At 38.2% G+C, this 20,060-nt stretch overlaps 1 protein-coding gene across 4 annotated transcripts in view; it reads right to left on the reverse strand.

Moving 5' to 3' along the window:
* RAPGEF2 (Rap guanine nucleotide exchange factor 2) overlaps positions 1–20,060 on the reverse strand; it is a 180,844-nt gene that overhangs the window by 123,357 nt on the left and 37,427 nt on the right. For all 4 annotated transcript variants that reach the window (XM_051790713.1, XM_051790710.1, XM_051790711.1 and 1 more), the window contains exons 2-3: positions 5,972–6,042; positions 2,292–2,348 (exon numbers count right to left, since the gene is read on the reverse strand). In XM_051790713.1, coding sequence (XP_051646673.1) covers positions 2,292–2,348; positions 5,972–6,042 — 128 coding nt within the window. The remainder of the gene's footprint in view (positions 1–2,291; positions 2,349–5,971; positions 6,043–20,060) is intronic.

Here is a 20,060-nt window from a genome sequence, read left to right on the forward strand (position 1 = left end):
TTTCCATTTAAACAGTGAGATGGCCGTAGGGTTTGAGAATTTGTCACTACCATGTATACCCGCTGATAGTAAAGTAAATGCAGATGAGATGAGCCAATTTTAAACAACATACCCTATTTTACCCCTTTGGTCAAAAAAAAAAAATCTATAGAGATACCATGAAAATTAACTACTTTTTTTTTTAATGTAGGATAAAATAATTACTTTGTTTGTAAGGAATGCAGATAATTATTTTCAGCATTGCATACACGCAATAGAAACTTACCACTTTATACGTACAGCTAACAATGCAGACAAAAACAATTTTCACAATGAGAAAGTTTTGATCAAATAAACACAGCAACAGTATTAGTTTGCATGTTAGCACTTAGGGATAAAGATTTAGCTTTTCTGCATTGAGACATTAAGTTGTGCCTCAGGGAGGTCACACACACAGGTCAATTAACAACTCCAACAGTCGCAGCTATTTTAATAGATGTAGCAACCAATTCAGATTTCACTGCAAACATACCATCACTGTGAGAAAAATAAGGTTGTAATTTAACAAACAATCTAAAAAGTTCAAATATAATGTTTTTTTAAAACCTCAGCCTTCATGATCAAAATAAGAGCTTCAAGTAATAAATTCTGGTATGTTCAACAAAAAGTGACCAGGTTCCATGTTTCAAACTCATTTCGTATAGCTCATAACAGAGTGGGTTGGTTCTGGCCTGGCTATCAGTTTGCTTATCTCCCACAGTACTCAAAGAATTTTGCCAAACATGTACACTGTAAAATTGGAATTCTGTTTTTTAGAAGAATACATCTTCAACACATAGGCTGAGTTTGAGAAACAAAAAAAGGATTCCTCCAAGTTTATTATTCTAAAAATAGAACACTGAAAAAAGACTGCAGGTTCTATGGGATTTTCTTACCAGGTAGATCTCAAATAGTTTATTAAAAAAAAATTGTATATTTCTGGTTTCAAAATATTGAATTTTTAATTTTTTTTAAATACAAAATATTCAGTGTTAACTTTCAGGTTTAGCCCATTAAAGATTAAATGAGAAATGTAAAACACTAGTGTAAGCACATTTTACATTAGCATCTCTAGCCAGAAACTGCCAAACTGCCTATTAAATCTACTGAATAAGTCATGGGGAAAAAATGTCAAGAAGCAAGTAAATATGAATGACAGGCAAACAACCAAAGTGAAGATGAAGTCACATGAAAGGAGTGACAAAGGAAATCAGTCCAAAAGAAGTGCAAAAAGCACTTCGAGTTAACCTAGATTTCACAGTTAGTTCTGTTTGTGAATTTTCTTTTTTCAGGCACATATTTCCTGTAACTTTTGCTTGTATTAAGTATATGGTTAACTTGCAATATTGATTAATTCAGCATATAATTTAAATTTAAGTCAGTGGTTAGAATGAGCCAAAATATACTGGGTCTAAACAGAAACTAAGAGACACAAACCAACTGCCTAGAAAAGGACAAATCACCAGCACAACGGTCTCTAGCAAATTAGTCTGTAAAATGAATAAAGATTGTACTGGTCTAATTAAACTTATCTATCCACCTATAGATTTTATCTATCCACCTATGGATTTTTACCTTGTTCATTTCCCATACATAACATTACTGGGTTTCATTAGACCTTAATTTAACTTTGCTGAATTGTCAAGGCTTAGCATTAAAGTTTGTTCAATCACATCATCTTCATGATGGTCAATACAGGAAAAATTACACATATATTAAAGAAACCATACAGGTTTTTTGTATGCTTAAATATTCAAATATCACCAGATAACCCAGAAACAATATGCATTTAGAGTCTGGTTTAGAGGGCAGTAAGTAAAAATACGATAAACATTTTGTTTCAATAAATTGTTTGCATAAATGAAGCAATCGCAATTCTCAGATCTCTACAGCAAATCTGAGTTGACATTAGAGCACATCCCTGCTAATTATAAACCACATTATATGTGTCAATTTGGCACCTCTAGCACGAAAAGCTGATCACTACTACTTTCACAAAACTGAAGTAAAACAAAATGACAACTAATGAGAAGACATCCCACACCCTCTAATTTTATATAAATTTAATACAACATGCACCACTGAGCAAGAGCCACTGTTAGCTCTCTCCCTGGCACCAGCAAATTTCTCCACTGTTTGATGATGAAAATGAAGTGGATCATTTATATTTACACACTGTGCACTGGGCAAGGGATTTGGCATCACTGTCCTCAACTCACTTTAAAATTAATTAATTCTTTAAATATTCTACAAAAGGAAGTAGAAATACTTACTAGTACAGAACTTCATTCGCTTCATGCCTTTCATATCTAACAGTTTCGCACATCATTCTGAAAGAGAAGAAGTCACTTGTAGTTACAATTTATATCAATGTCACAAAGACTTCACTTTCTGAAGTTACTCAGCATTTCCATGTGCCTCCACCACTAGCAGAAACTAACTATCAATTAAAAGCTAAGCTGATTCATAATTTAAGAAAACAAATTGTTAAATATAAGCATTAAAGTTACTAGTTCATCCAAGATCAGATTTGATTTAGGACATTAGATGTAACTGTTCTATAAAAAAAATTCTATAAAAATGGATAAAATTATACTGATCTCATTTTATAAAGCGATGTGATAAAGTTGTTTTATAAAAAACAATTCTGAATTTTAGAAGTGGATGGAAATATATTATATGCAACACTCATCAGAAATAAAACAATATAAAAACTGCTCCCATTTTCAAGACAGGCTCAATAGATAAAACAAGAAATTATGTTGCATGGTAAATCAATGCTTCTCATTTTGCTAAAATTGAGCAACTTGAAAATTACCATGAGATTTTAATGCTGAAATCCCAGAGGGCTCAAAGTAGAGAGAATTTCCTGCAGAGAAATCCTCTGTCTAGAGGGGAGGATTAAAGTACTTTTGCATTCACTGTCTCCCTGACAAATGTGGCATAATAGAGGGAAACTATAATAGAACTTACCACATATTAGGAAATCTAATGTTAATTTGGTGTAAAAAAAAAAATCCATATGCCATTTCTGTCTATTGTCTTAAGGAAACAGCCCTACAAATTACTTGGGAGATAGGGGGGGAAGGGGAAGGAAACAAATCCCTCTGCCTCCCTTGGCCTTTCTATGGCTCTGAAGCAGACCGCAAACCCCAAGGCTATTTGACAGACAGTCAGACAGAGATTTGCCTAAGAGGCTCATGTGAACATTCAAACGAGTAACTATATTTAAATTTTGGAAGTAAATTTTCTTTCCTCACACAATTCATCCTCAGAATCTCAGTGTACCAATGACCAGCTGCCAGCAATGATGTCGTAAGCAGACAAAAGCACTCAAGAATTGCTGCTAAGGCAAAAACTCTCAAAAAAGTTGATTTGAGGCCTGGAAGAGTTAGTCTGGGCTTGATGTAACATTTAAAAAAGGCATTTCTTTGCCACTTCCTAGATCATTCATTTCAATAGCCAACAGACTGCTACAAAAGCCACCTTAGCACTCACCTCTTGCAGGATTTTTATATATTAATTCAGCCCACAAAGAAATAATGCTTTTTCTGTCCAGAACTGGTAGGCTTATAGTGGTATCCTGACTATTCATAAATTGTTAACAGAAAATTGAGATTGTAATTCTGTTTTCTAATAAAATATCTATATAGGTATAGATACAAATTAGGAATCAAGTTTTATTACCACAGCCTTTCTTCCAACCCCATTATTTTAGATCTACTCTTTGGGCCATCTTTGAGAACTTTTCTTCCAGGCAATGTCTGTACTGTATATAATTAAGTATTATGTATTGCATATCAATTTCAGCTAATGAAAAATCTTCCTGCTTCCTGGCACAGCAAAAAACTTTTTGAACCACAGAACCACCTCTTTTCAGACACTGCTCTCCACCATAAAATTGGATCTTGTCAAAATCTTTTACAGACACTGAAAAGTTACTGTCTGCTTCTACCTCCTGAGCCCTCATCTTCTCTCTGATCCTCTGTTTTAAGAGGGAAGGGGAGTACGGACATGAAGTTACTGGTGAGAAGATACCAAAAAAAGAGTCATTGTTAGGAGTCAGATTTAAAAATTAAAATACTGCTCAAGGATAGTCCGTGCCCTACTGGTCTGAAATGATGTAAGGCAATGGGCCATCTAAGAGTAGGAGTTAGAGGAAACAGAATCACTTTAACAAGCAAGTTTTGTTCCCCTCTGAATTGGGATAGAAGGAAGCACATTCTTGATAAAGTCACGCAAGTTCACCACTGCCACTGAGTATTACAGCATTTTAGTCCCATTATTAGGACAGTAATAGAGGAAAAAAATGCCTCTTACAGAAGGTAGCCAAGCGTTTCAATTCTTGTGTTACAGTGGTACAGCGAGAAATTACAGTCACCAAGTGGCACAGACTAGATTGCTTCCTCAAGTATTTGAAAAATTGAATTAGTTCTGGTCAATACTGGTGGCCAATTCTTGCTCGATCGCTCAAATGTGATCTTTGTCCGCTTCCTAAACAAATATAATAAATTCAATATGAGATCACCAGCAAGCCATGTGGTAAGTTATTTACTACTAGAGGCCACATTTAACACACTAGGTTTTAAAGAATCTCAGAGGTTTTTATGGCATTCCACTGCCAAAAGAAGAGTTGTATCCTAAAGGATACTATAAAAGCTTTCAGTTCAACATCTGCCAGGAGCCCAGCCTTTTCCATGTATGGTACTGTAAACAGAAGCTCTCTCTGAGGAATTCACTATGCTGGGAGAGCGAGTTCCACACATTCCTCAGCAGGAACCTCATTCTGCACAGGAAGCCAAGAAGCACATACCAACATACCACGCAACCATATGTGCACACTTTGATCTTTGTAAACAACATCGGTTCAACTCCAGCTATGCTAAACTTCATGTGCTAAAAGTCTTGCACATAATAACATAACACAAAATACTTTAGCTGAATATGACCACGAACTCCTTCCAAAGCAAAGTAATTACAGAGACTTCTTTGAAGTCAACATTCATATTGCAAAATGTGTCTTGATCATTTTGGAAGAAAGAAAACCCCACCTTCTATTTTTTCCAAATTACAGAATATTGGCTTGGAAACGTGGGTTCACAGAATGACAAAGCAAAAGGCCAGAAATTAGAACCTAAACCAGCATTAATCAAGTCAAAGCTGCATCAGCATCTTCAGATGTGGCAAACGTTGGCATACACCAGGATGCAAAACAGCAGTTATTCACCCTCTCACCCCACAGAGCATACAGAAGATGTGCTGGCCTCCTTCTGCATTCTGTCAGCTTCACATCAATGCCTAAATACTCTTAGAAACCTCTGCTGTAAGATGCTTATGCGAGGACAACTGAAACAATTACATAAAAATCAAACAAACTCAAGTCTTTACAAAAAAAAAAAAAAAAAACAAACAGGAGTTCCTGTGAAAGTTTTTACTTGAGGTCATTTGCTTCATGAAGCATTTTAGTAAAAAAAATGTGCATGACCTTTATTAGATATTTTTACTAAGTATCATTGGGTACAGCACGCGCTGTACCCAATTTGTCTAAAACTTCCATGCAAAAGCAAGCACACACTGAAACAGAAGATGAATAACAGACTCCACTCTCATGATTATTATATTACATAAATGATTTCGTCTCTATATAAGCTTTCAATCAGGACTGGACCTTATACTCTGTACGTAAAGCATTTACTTCTAGTCTGAAAATTTGAAAAGAAAACAAATGCATCCACAATAGACATAAATAGGAAGGAACAAATAGAGATGTATATGCACACATACAAGGGGAAAGTGTTAGGACAATAAAGAGGGGAAGAAATGGATGCAGTGAAAGTCAGCTTTTCAGTTTGAGGTAGGGCGCATAAGAGGTAATATACAGTTAGCAAAATTACTGTTCCTTTGCTTTGTTAGTGCATTAACATATGTGTTTTTTAATGACAAAGTATCATACCTTAGCTGATGCTCTCTCAGATTCGACAAAGCTTCCATTCCATGTAAATACGAATAAACAATCTCCAAGTCCTACAAACATAAGGAAAACATTATTAGGATTCTCAGTTCGGTACAAGCTATTAAAATACCTCTTCAAAATTTTTTGAAAACATCCAAAGCTCTCCTGTTGGGGTAGTAGGAACATTTTCAGGAGGCTAAAGGCAAATTGCAGGAAAACCTTTGATTACATGTTGGAACCTGACATGGGGGAGAATCATACCACATTCACATCAAATACAGAAACCTTTCTGCTTCTGCTGTCATTATTCATTGTCTAGAAAACAAGCCTAATCCAGAATTACAAGAGAGCTACCTTGCAACTACCACTGTTCTGCTTTCCAAGGCCAATATACCCAAAAACCTTCATTTATTTCATAAAGCAAGGTCATAAGAAATAGGTCTTTTCCTGTTCAGCGGAAAAGAAAAAAGTACAAAACAGCCTAACAAAATACTCCATTGTACAGAGATATTTTAAAATTGTATCTTCTTCAAATGGAAGATGTGTCATAATCTTAGACATGAAAAAAACTGGCATGAGCAGAAAATTATTGGCATGAGATAATAGTAAAAAAAAAAAAAATAAAAAATGCAATCCTAGTTACATGGTAAAATGTTACTTTCACCGTTGTGGACCTCCAATACACAGCTCACAAAACATTAACAAAGAGATAAAAAGAGCATCGAAGACTAAAACTTCCTAAGATGCAACAAGGGAAACACCAGTGTCAGGCTAGAGGCTTTGCTCAATTTATATTTAAAATGACTACAGGACTTATGAGAAAACTTCAGTACAGCCCACAATTTCTAGGGTGATTTAACTTTAGATCACGGATTTCATACTGTTTCATCATCCTTTTTCTTTTCTTAAATTTGCTAGTTGAGAGACAAAGTATTATCCATTACTCACTGAAAATCAAGAGTAATGGTTCACAACCACTAGTTGAGGTTGATGAAGTTCAGAATAAACTAACACCAATACAACTCTCATAATTTACTCTAAGAAGATGTTCTCAAGTAATAGAATATAACTAAGCTAGAAATTTATGAAAGATTTGATCACTGTGAAATATTTGTGCATTTAAAACTGACCACAAAGTACAAGAAATACTTGTTTTCAGATACAATGACAGAATGCTAGATGTGGTATTTGAGCCAAGATGTTAGGACTGAAGTCACACAGAGAACTTGAATTTAAGAAAGAAAAATAAAAATAAAATCCATTTAAACACATTAAGTGTAAAAATGTTGCTGTACTTGTTAAAACCATGGTAACATTTCAGAAAGGATACCAGGAGTTACACTCAATGGTTAAGGCTAAATAGATGTCTCTCATTCGGTATCAAACATTTTTTCTCACAATGAAAAGGCAAATGTTCAGTTTGAAAAAGAAGAAGAAACACACAAGCCAAAATACTGCAATTTCACTTCTATTCTGGTCCTTCTGTTCCCTTGCTCTCTAGAGGCCTTGGTCCTGTGAGGAGCAAAGGGCACAAAAAAGACACAAGTAATTATGCATGGTTTGGGATGGAGGGACCTTGCACAAAGAAGGTTTTGAAAAGAAAATACAGTCATTGCTTGCCTTTTTTTTTTTTTTTTTATCATTAATAAAAGTGTGTGAAAAGACATGTGTGCTGTAGTCAGTGACCTGCTCACTTGCTAGACAGGCTGAAGGTGAGTAGAAGCTCCCAGGAGCCCTGTGCAGGCAGCAGGGCAAGATGCAAGCCAGACAGTCTCCATGGCACCACTGCTGCTCATCCAGACTGTGCAGCACAAGGCACCAGCTACCATGGCAAGTTGGGAGTGGAGCACTGAGGATTAGATGCTCGTAGCAGCACATTAGATGGAAAAGAGTCTGGTCAGAAGGTGCTACTTTAACTAATTTCCTGCGAGTCTGTCTAATAACAAGATGAGACAGGAGAGTAACCTTTCTGCCACCGGCTTGCACTGAGGTTTCTCAGAAGTGGCAGAAATTTTATCTGCTGTAAAGTATTCCTAGAACAGATGTAGCTTACAGGGATCCACAGACCTAAAAGACATTTGGTTTCCAAAACTGATGGATGACACAAACCTAGTGACCCTACAAATATATAAAGCACTAATGAATGCAGGTTATGTTCCTAGAGAAATGCAGCTGAAGCGACTCAATGCAGAGGGAACTAATTAAATCATTGAAGGGAGTCAGAGAACCATAGAATGGTTTGGGTTGAAAGGGACATTAAAGATCTAAACATTTAAAGATCTTTAATAAATAGGAGGGGCAAGGGGGGCAGGGGAAACCACGACTAAAAAAATCTTGGTTGCTGGCTAGAGATATCTCATCACTGAGAGAACTAAGGTGAGAGGCTTTTTTTTTCAATTTGCAAAAAAAGTAGCAAGAAAACAGTCCAGTAGCTTCAGCAGTTGGGTCGTATCAAAGTAAATAGTCATTATAACATCTCAGCTGACATGCACTGGCTGTTTCCGAAAAATGGCAAAGCGAGCTGCTGCCCATTCATTAAGCTGTATCTTTCCAGAGGGTGTCTGTCAGGTAACAGCTCCCTCTAGCACCAAAGGTTTGGCATTGAAATTGAAGTAAAAAATAACCAGGAACACTCCTTTCAATCAACTTCTCCATAACAGTGCAAGGTAGGGAAAACTGCAGTAGAGTCAAAACAGCAAATATATATCCATATATCGTCAGAAGGCACTGCATGCTTCCAATCAGTCTGCAGCATTAAAGAGCAGGAAAGCAATTTAAGAAAAAATAAAATCAGAATATCGAGTTATTGTCATTAGGACACCTCGGTTTTCCATTTATCTCAGAAAAAAATATGCTTTGTTTACTTAGCAAAAATACTCAACATCAAACACAGACAGCTGCTTTAACTTCTTAATTAAAAGTGAACTGACAGAATTCAAGAGTCCTTCAAAAATATTTGTGCCAAGTGTTGTAATGTCCTAAGTAGATTCTAAATGCCTGAAGGTCATTTCACAAAAAAAACACACACACATAAAATTCGGCACGTAAGCTATGAAAGTTTTTGATTTTTATATCCTAGACACTTGACAAAAGCTAAACGTCTAAAACTCTCAGGCAAAGAACTTTGTCTTTCAAGGATGTAACCTGCCTATGTGATTTATACCGGCTAGTTGAGCAAAACCCTTAAAGCAGCAGCTAAATTCAGCCCCACTGTGACTTAGACAAACATTCCTGCTAGCTCACAGTGTCCCTGAAACCTGCCTCTAGCAGGATATATAAAAACAGGCAGGTGACAGCAGCAGGCTGATACTGTTTTGGATGCCGCTTTTACAAGCCACGTACTCAAATGACCACAAGGTGGCAGACCGAACCTCAGAGAAAGTCATTCTCTACAGTTTCTCCCCTCATTTTTTTAAAATATAACTTTATAAGAGTTTTAAAATGCCAAGAGGAGCAAAGATAATCATCTCCACTACAACTGGCTGAATATTCTGCTACAGTAAAGACTACTTACACAAAAGCACACAGGATCTACCAACATTCTGCTTTCTAGTTCTATCCAGCCAGCAGAATTGAAAGGAAAAAATAAACCAGCAAAAGCCATGCAAGGGTTCAGCTGATCTTGCTACAAGAATCAAGTTCTATACAAAGATTGAGGCAACAGTTTGAAAAAACAACTCAATGCAAACTCCAAAACCAAAACGAATAGCACAAATTAGTACAGTTTTTAAAGCAAGGTTTTATTTAAATGAAAGATAAAAGACTTCATGAAATATAACCTCCACTTAAATCTGTACTGCAGCCAAAGTCATATGCTTTGGTTGCTGTGCGTGGAGCAGCACAAAATTTGCTTAATTCAGTGTCATTTCCTAATTTGCTTGTTTCCGTGGTGTCAGATGGCTCACTTTAAAGTTCTGACTGTACTTTGAAACAAAACAGAGACTCAAGTTTTAACACAGCTCAACTTCAATTAGATCGGTAGAAACATATTGGTCTGCAACCTTACCTCTCCTCTCCATTCTAATAAAAGTCTGCATATGTTTATGCCCAGTCATTTCTATTCATTTGATTTGTGCTTCAAACCTATTTGGCAAAAAAAAAAAACAGAAAGCCAGGCCCAAATTCATACTAGCTAAAGGAAGAAATTTTTACTTTAGTAAGATAATAGAGATGTGAAAAATTTCTATTTTGGACTGAAAAACTTAAAACCTCTCTAAAAATAGTAAGCTTACACTGGTTTCAGTCTTGGTTTGCATGAAGGTGTGAAACTACAGGCCCAACTCAATTATTCATCCTTGCCACAGTTAAGCAAAATGCTGAGAAATTCATTGCTCTGTGAGTAAGAAATCCACTCATTTCTGTGAAGTGGCAAATAAGACAGCAGCTTTCATCTTTTAATAGTTTGGTTTCTTTTATATCAAAGGGCAAAAATAAAACACAAGCTAATTCCTTAATTCATTGTCTTGAAGGCAACCCCTCATGCAGCAGGGAAAAGGTAGGACCTCAAAGTCTTCGACGGGTTTAAACAGACCATGAAACTGCTCACAAAAACAGAGGCATTTGTCATTTCTATATGGTTGACTAAACACTTATTTTAGCTCAAAGTGGGAACTCCCCAAATTGTGATGTCCTAACAAGGCAGCAATGCCAAGTTTTTTCCTTCTTCTTGAGCAATGAAGCCACAATCCAAACCCAAGTTGCTGAAGTCCTGTCTATCTTTCCTTGCAGTGATAGGATCCTGTCTTTTTCCCTTTTCTTCACACACCCAGCACCTGAAACCATTTGACTCTCAGCCACTCAGGTAGCTATACCAAGCACTTATATTTTCTTTTTTTCTTCTAGCATTGATTTAGCACTGGTCTGTCTGCCTGCCTATACTGGCTCACTGAAGCCAAAGCAGTGCCAGCATCACCAAAATAAGACTGGACTACAGCAGCATCAACCCCATCTAGCTTAAACAAAAATTTCCATGTCCACAGAAGAGACATGGCCACTCCCAAGTATGTTTGTTCACATCTGGTTCACACTAAAATGCCAGGCTCTCACTAACAGCAGCTCAGAAGATGACACAAGTTACTGCCTCCAGAGTCAGCAAGCCCTGCAGGCAAGGCAGGGCAGTGTTGGGGGAGTATGTCAGTTACCCCAGCCAAAACCCTCTCTGAAGGCAAGACCTAAGGGTGACTAAATGGTTACCTAAGGGTGAGATCACATTTGCAAACACAAACCTGCCAAAAGACAGGAACAAAACCACAATAACTGACCTACACTGTGACACAAAAGTCCAGTATGGATGATATCAAAATCATTGCCATACACACATCAAGATGAAAACTTCATCTTCACCTCCAATGTCCCAGCAGTGGGAAAAACCTGAACAGATTCCTAACTGCTGTGCAGGAGCATGCCCAGGTACATATGCACTTATCACTGAGCCATACCAAGACAAATTTGCTGAAGAGATTAAAATGAAGTGTTTGTCACATGCTACAAATTTTTTACATTCTTTTTCTTACATCAGGACCTTCAAATACAGGTGGGAGTGGGAGCTGCCACACAGGAAGCCTGCCAGGATACAACCTATTACACTACCAATTTAAGATAAATTGTTCTTTTTAATTTCTCTGTAAGGTACAACAACATATCTCTGCAAGCCATTCTTACTATTGTACATAGAGATCTGTGGCTTAGAAAAACGCTAAAGCCAAAGTTACTGGAAACAACTTTTTAACTTGATACTGACTTGGCAGCTACACAGAAAGAAATGAAATATTTAAGTGAAATTATATATGTTTAATGGCCCAAATCGGTACTTCCGTGAATGAAATCCCATGGGCCACATTTTAAGGATAAATACAGGTTATGTACTTTACTTTTGAAAAATCTACCTGAAACAACCACTTTCCTTTATAGGAGCCTATTCTGAAACTGCAAGCTATCAAGACTAATGAAACTCCCAAATGTAGGAAAAAAGGGTGCCTTCTTAATACATTCAGTGTTTAAGCATAATCTAGAGTGCAAAGCTTGGTCTATCAGTTTCGTATAACAGTCAATTAGCACTCCCTTTTGTCAAACTTGACATTTTTAATACTGCAGGCTGATTCTTCAAACAGAAAACCTACAGAAGTGGGTGATGCTACCTTTTCAATGATCTCACAGTAGGGTTGAAGAAGTTCCTACCCTTTTTATCAATCAGTTTTAAGCACACTTTCAAATCCTATTTGTCCTTATCTACACCTGTGGAGCTTCTGTTTTCCTGCCAAGAGCAAACCAGACCTATCCAGTCACCATTCAGCATAGTACAGCCCTCCCCTTACCAAGGAGCAGCACCATTAGCTCTCAGACAAGCTGCAAGAATGGAAACTCATTGTTCACAACACAGACACAGGGCACTCAGCTCAGCAGAACTGCTCTGATAAGTACCATCCACCACATCACACTGCCATTATAATTTCTTCCTTTTCTTTTGCTTGGCATATGAAAAATGTAGTGGAGGGATGAGAAGCAAAAACGAGATGCATTGTACACAGGTGCAAAGCCAGGTACACGGGTAAGAAGACAACCTATTGTAGTAGAGTAGCTCTGTTGTCCCCAGTTTGTCAGCCACCAGCCTAGTCCACCTTTCCATAACTGCCCATTTCAGGCAACAGCCTGATTTACCTCAAAACCACAGCTCTCCAAGACAATTATTAGACAATTTGAAACTGAAGAGCGTCTAAAAACAAATACCTTCTTACTCATGCCCCAAACAGCTGACTGGGATTTCAAAACAACTTTGAAATTTAGAGGTCTGTTAGAGTCATCAAATGCCAAATTAGTTATCTGAACCGCAGCCAAACGCGTTAGTGGCCGATCAAGTTCTGAAAAATGTTACCATGTTGAACCTGTATGCATTTGTCTCATGCATTATATTTCAGGAAATTCATGACAGAACATCACTCCACAGCAATCAGGCATGATTAAGCTTGAGAATTGGCCTTCATCAGAAGAGCAGCTTACAGGCCATCAAGCCTACCTACCCAAGTCTTCACTTCCTCTAGGCAGTAGGAAAGGAATATTGTAGTCATCTTGTTAAGACTCGCTGGCACACAAAAATTGCTATTTTTAGCTCCACCATGGGGAGGGTGGGGACATTTGTTATGGGTTGTGGGTGGGATTTTAAACTGAACTAGAAACAGGATGAACAGGCCATTTTAATCTGAAACTGCAGCACCCACACATTAAGCTAATCAGGAGCAACTCCAAAACCTCATAGAGAAAAAGGAGAAATCCCATTTTCCTTGTTTGTCTCAACTGGGAGTTGTCCAAGTACAGAACAAAAAATGCTTCTCCAAAGAGTTAACTGCATTACTGCTTCAATGTCAGAGATTGGAGAAACACCACAGGATCATAGTAAAATAGTTGCAGAGAAATAAGTTGTTTCAATGGAGTCTTGAAATCAGCCTTCCTGTCTTTCAAATATACTTTCAAATTCTTTTGTGAATTATTTTCTTTTTAAAGAGCTTCCCTCAAAATATAATTACATTACATTTATTCATTTTTGCATTTTAGAATTTTTCCTAATTGGAAGTGGACATCAATGAGTTGGAAGGTCAATGACCCATCCACACTACCTGACTTTTAACACTGTCTCAAGAGTAGTACACTTGATTCAACCTATCCTGCTGTTCATAAGCTTTTAGCAGAACAAAGCAAAAAAAAATTAAGACACTCATTATTATAATCATCCCATAAGAAGGGGATGAACGTGGAAAGGGTAGATGGGAAATTAAAGCCTGCCATGTCATAGAAGTCCACAAACAAACTAATGAGCATATGAAATTACAGGGTAGTGCAATGCCTCTCTTTTCTGCTTTCCAGACTCTCAGAAGTCAGACAATTGAATGCTTAACACAAAAACTGATATTCTGTAGTCAAAAATCCAAATGCTGGCTGCATGTCCAAATGCAAACAAAATGGTTTCACTACAAAAAAAATCTCCTACTGGCTGCACATTTCACAATTATGAAAGGCACTTCAGTTATTTACCATTAAAAATATAGGTAATTGCCTTTTTGCACCTTTTCAATATTTACAGCCAACAGTTGGAGGCTTGTATCATATCTGTTCATTTGCACACTCATTGTACAAATATTCATATCTTTTGTTGGAGAGTTATGCCAGTTCCTACAGGGGTTTCCTTTTTTTTTTTTTTTTTTAATGCTAAGAAGAGTCTCTAATTTTTTTGAGCCAGGGTTATTTTTCCCACATTTTTCATTAGCTTTATGACATAAGACCAAATATCCTACTAAAAGAAAATCAATCTTGCACTAACAAATGTATCAGCTACTAATACAGTGGTGCTTATTTTTAAACAACTACTTGTAGCAGACAAAATAAGGAACAAAGAATAAAACAGGTGAAAATGAAAGTGATACACAAATGTCCTGGAGCAAACAGCGAAAAATTCTTACTCGGTACCAAGTTGTGATGGCAGAAGCATTTTACAGGACCTCAGCCTAGAGAGTAACATCAGAAAGAGTAAACAAGGTGGCCAGGAAAAGGAGACCACAGTATATCAAGTAAGGTTGCCTTCCAAAAATAGGGTGAGTAGTTAGCTGTGCCTAGAGGATTCCTCGAGAGCTGTGAGGGCAAGATTAAGGTATGACAATTCTCAGATAGTTTTCCTGGTTTGTTTTTTGTTGTTTTTTTTTTACAATGTTTAATTAGTCTACAGATTTCAAAGCAAACAAACCATAAATTCAGTAACAGGATAAGGCATCAATGTTCCTGAGGTAATGAAGGGGTAACCCAGTAAGCCACCTCTGCACAAATCATCTGTGATCATCTGTCTGCATCTGAAGCTCTAACAGTTCTGACTGCTTGTATTTCATCTAACTTCTCGGATATAATTGTATTATACCTTGCTTTTAAAGCAAGACCTTGAAACAGACATCCTTGTGCTGTTGGGAGGGTGCAGCCCAGCAATGAATTGAGCATTTCAGCACTGTCCCAAGTGCTGAATGTCATCATGCTCCACCCTCTGCTTTATGCACTTTTTCCCTTTGTCAACCAAAACTAAACCCCAAAACTACCCAGAATGTTTGACCCCACTTTCTGGTCAAAAAAAAAATCAGTTCCCAGACACAATTCAATCCCAACCTAGCTAGCAATACCCTCATTTACAGAACCACATGGAGGTATCAGAGACGTCTCCACTTTTGTAAACTGGGATTTTCTAGAAGCCCCTGATGCCAGAGGAGTCCCTGACCATCCCTCCAGAGGTTACTTGTCACAAACAGTCACCACTGAGCCAGGGTTGAGCAGATGAGGAGCTCCACATTACAGTTCCTGGCTTATTACCATGACAACTCACATCCAGAAACAAAAGGAACCAGCACGCGTTGGAAGCTGAGCTCTGCCAGATCTTACTACAGAAATATCTCAGTAGTACTATAATCAACAGAAAATACAGTGACTTGTTTTCTGTGGCTGGCTTACAATCATTTTATACTGCTGGCTTATAACCAACCAAAGCAAAAACACAAAACAAAAAAATAAAGTTCATCTTTCCAACCACCAAGGCAACAGCCCGTATTTGCTGAAGTAAAACTGCACCACTTCTTTTTGCTTTCAACAGTTTTGGAGGGGGGGTTAGGAGGAATAATGTTGCTCAGTTTCTTCATATTTATGAATAAAGGCAGATACAATAAAACCATGAGGAAGGGAGAGAAAATATTATACCAAAACTAATTCCAAAGGTTAATACCCCAATATATATATTTTATATTCATGTGCTTAAAGAAAGCATTAAGATTCATTTAGGTAGATACAATTTTCCCAACAGTTAAACACACAAGATGATTTTTTTGAACAGCTGAATTTCTAGCATATTTCTGAGCATTTCTTCCAACAGATATTAATTTTATTTGAAACAACAACAGTAGGTCACATGAAAATTATTCCCAGACTATCAGGCAAATGATCATACAGAAGAACATATTTGCATGTCAAATCATTCCTCACCCAAAAATTCATCTCAAACGCTGCTGGTGGTCACATGCTCCTAGTGCTGGGATTACTTCTCTTTCAAAAAGGAGTCAAACAGAAAAATCTCCAAGCCTGAATTTATTTATTAGCTCCAGTATTTCCTGAAACAGAGTGCATTTAATAACTCCAAATTAATATCTTTTGAGTTTGGTTTTTTTTTGTTTGTTTAGGTTTTGTTGTAGTGGGTTTTTTTTTTACTTGCTATGAGCAATGGTAGGATTCTGAAGGCAACACAAAAGTTTGGGATTTGTTTTTTTAAATACTACTTGAGGATGAATCAATTTCCATATTTCAGATGGGCTTATTGGGGACGCTGCTCTGATCTGACTTCAGTTTTTTGCACTCTAAGAAGCAGAACAGCAACCACCTAAGAAATTTGCACATCAAATGGGCAAACATCCAGAGTTCAAGCTTCTGTAGGATCATGGTGGTAGCAAAACACAGCCCTTCTCAGGTTACCACCCTGCAACCTAAATGTAGCTCTGAGGACCATAAAACTGGAGGGAAAAAACAAGCAAGTCCTTCCATTACTGAATGGGTTGGCCTTTCTCTTGGGCACTGGGGGAGCATCTGACACCTTAGTGGGCAAACCCCACCTGCCAAAGCTGCCTCCTCTGTGGCTCAGGCTAATGCTCTGACTCTTTAATGGTCCAAGTCCAACAAGCAGAAGTCATGTACACACCCACAGCCAGCCCACATGACGAAGGGCATGTGGGACCACCCTGGCTGGGTGGCAAAGCAGACAGATGAGCTGGGTTCAGCCCATCTGCTCTGCCTATTAAGGTGAAGTGACGCAGAGCAGCTTCAACTTAAGTAACAGACCACTGCCCTTACAAGAAAGGACTTGAGTGTCTTGATTCAGTCTTACCTGGCAGTACATCCACAAAGGAAAACCATCAGGAAGAGCACACAAGTTTAAAGAATACAAGAGAAGTCACACGGCGAAACTTTGCTGGAATGCTCTGCCAGCCCCTGAAAATCCCTTCAGGAGGGAACAAGCCATTCAACTGGTTTGGCTGTACTATTAAACCATAGGAGTAAATCTGGAAACACCCTTCTCTACTATTTGTCATTAGCAGCTCTGGATAGCTCCTTCTCAGCACTCTGAAATCCTTTTTATCTCATCACACCTGCTGAAGCCATCCATCAGATCTAATTCCAGTTCCACGCATCAGACAGCTCAACACCAAGACCCAACACCTATATTGTTTGTCAAATTGCCAACTGCATACCTTAAAACACTGCATTTGTATCACAAGTTACAGAGTTGGTCATACGGACATGATTTTCACTCAGTAATCACACACACGAGCATGTGAAGTTGAGGCTAGAAGCTGTGAATAAAACTGATCTGACACTGACTCCATTTCCTACTTGGCTGGTTCTGTATTTTTTGTTCAGTAACTTTACCAATAACCATAAAGAGATAGAGATACTGCCAGTTATTTCTTTGTGACCAGGGGCTTGCTAGTTAAGAACACAAGGCATCACAATAGCAGTGACAGCTCACAGCTGGCCTACAAACTGTCTACTGAACTAGAGTTTAATTTCTAATAACTAGGAGTGAGATATCTGGCTGTCATGTCACAACTGACTTCTACTTTTTTTTTTACTGATATTCAAGAATGTCCCTCCATTTGTTATCCTGGTTCCTCCCTGCTACCAGCCCCAACAAGGACGGACATTTACAAGTTAGCAGGTGGTAGTTGCCAGAGGACCAACAGCAAGTGTTGTGAGATTGAGAAACCAAACACATCAACACATGAAAAACCCGTCCACAGGACAATGTCAGGCAGTCTCTCAGAATCTTAATCCAACCTGTATTAAAGAGAAACAGGTTTTTCTATAGTCTTTCCAGAGTAGGACCATATGTCACATGCTTTGCTCAGTGCAAGTTAAGAAAGAGTTAGAGATATAACATTGCATTCCTCATGTATAATAAAATACATACCATTGGTTTCATAAGAGAGCATTTTTGCCTAGATCTTAAGCATCACTGTTGATAAACTTTTAAAGCAATTCTTAATATGGGAAAACCTACCAGTTGATGTGCAAACTAATTTAAACTAAGCATATGACAGCCATCAATTTACCAAACCTTAACAAGATACTGCTTATCAACTCATGAGCAAACATTTTTTCTTAAACACTGAATGCATACCTTCACAGCAGCTTAAAATCATGTGTTGTCTCCAAATTCAGACACGAAAAGTATGCACATTTCTCATCAGAGATTACTGCTTATCTTCTGAGTTAGTAACTTCCTGCTGAGTCTGACAACTCACTTTTAACATTAAAAGCAACTCCAAAAAGAACTCAGGTAAAGAATGGCAGTGAAATATCACATCCCTCACAAAAGCACCCAGGTGGACAATAGGTGCAATCCCTGCCATCAGAGTGCCACTTTCAGTGTCCTACAGAAGCCCTTGCAATTAGAAACCCAACTCTAAGCAGGTTTAAACACCACATCAGTATCTAAGCATTCCTAAGATTGTACTAATATGACCACTGTTAATCAGTTGCTTGCACAGTCCTCAAATGTCCTAAAACATGGAAGAGACAACACCTTTCCACTTCTTTTTCCTAGTATGACACAAGAATATAGGAGCAACAAACATGATTTTAAACAGCAGTGGATGTTTCTTAAAGATACAATGGCCTATAGTGATGTTTGATGAAAAAAAAAAAATGGGAGACCCATGCAGAAGCACTGCCACCTCCTCCAGGAGCCAGCCAGGTGGTAGCCAGGAGCTTCCAGCAGCATCTGTTGGGACATGTGGATGCACACTACACGTATCAGTGCTCCTAAGCTTTACGCAAAGAGGTAGAGGGATCATTAATGACAGTATGACTAAAACAAGAAGACTCCTAGAAAAGCTGGTAATGGTGACTGAGGTCAACTGGCTCCCGAGCTGCAGAGGGCTGGGAGGGTGAGGCACCAGGACACCACACCTGTGCTGTTCAGCACAAGGAACAGGCAGGCTTGCTATTAGCTCTGGTCTCCAGTGGCTGTCTGCTGGTACCAATAGGGCTAATCACTGTTTCTGCTCTCCAACCCCACTGGGAAGGGCTCATTAAGTCAGGAGTCAGGCAATACCCACAACAGTCTCCACTACATTTAGACAGCATTTCTCTGCTGGTGAAATAACCCACAGTAACTCTGGAGAGTGAGATGCAGAAGGTAGATCCCCAGGAAATTGTCTCAGGAGCAACAGAACTGGATCAAAACTAGCTCTGTGGAAATCCAAGGTGTCTCTGCATCCTGCTCACTGCCTTCAGGTCTAGAAATAAAGCCCAGTAGTTACACTATCCCTGCATCATCCCTAGGTTTCCTCAGTGTGCCTGCAGGACCTGACCTCTCTTTGAAAGATCATCACAGCGAGGGTGATCCAGATAACAACCAACAGGGAAGCCTGTAAGGGTTGAGACTTTTTCCTTTTAAAACAACATTCTAAGTTACATTTAACACAGATCATGATTATTATTTCTAGTGTCCAACACAAAGAGTGGCTTGTGTGTCAGATTTTATCTATTTAATCTACAAGTGGTCAGTAGTCTCAGTAAATTGTCCAGTTCGAAAAACAGTAATCAGACTGTAAACTTTTCATCCACAACACAATACAACTAAAGTGTTTTCAGATTATAAAGTCATTGTTTCTACATACAAGACCCATGCATTACAGCTGAGGGTTTCTGACAACATAAGGTTCTACCTTGTCACATTAACCCCTCCATCTTACCTCTCTCAGCAGTATTTTTAACCCATTTCAAAAGTTTGACTTTTTCAAAAAGATCTGAGGGTTTTTGCTCCTTTGTGAACCTATCAATTGCTGTAGACTGGCAAATACATATGCTTTTTTCTTCATTCTTAGTTCAAAGAAATTAATTCATTACATTTCTACTGCATTCCCTTCTACAGTTTCACTAATACCAGCATTTAGCCCGGGCTGGGAGACACAGGATTGCTGGTCAGCAGAGAAATGAATCAGAGGTCTCGAAGCAGTTGCTAGAGGAAAAACAGCCCTAAAAGAACCTACCAGGGGAGGAAAGAACTTGTCACCTC

This window comes from Manacus candei, unplaced genomic scaffold, assembly GCF_025592945.1.
Source record: "Manacus candei isolate 608988 ecotype Guabito, Panama unplaced genomic scaffold, ASM2559294v1 h1tg000028l, whole genome shotgun sequence".
Classification (NCBI taxonomy): domain Eukaryota; kingdom Metazoa; phylum Chordata; class Aves; order Passeriformes; family Pipridae; genus Manacus; species Manacus candei.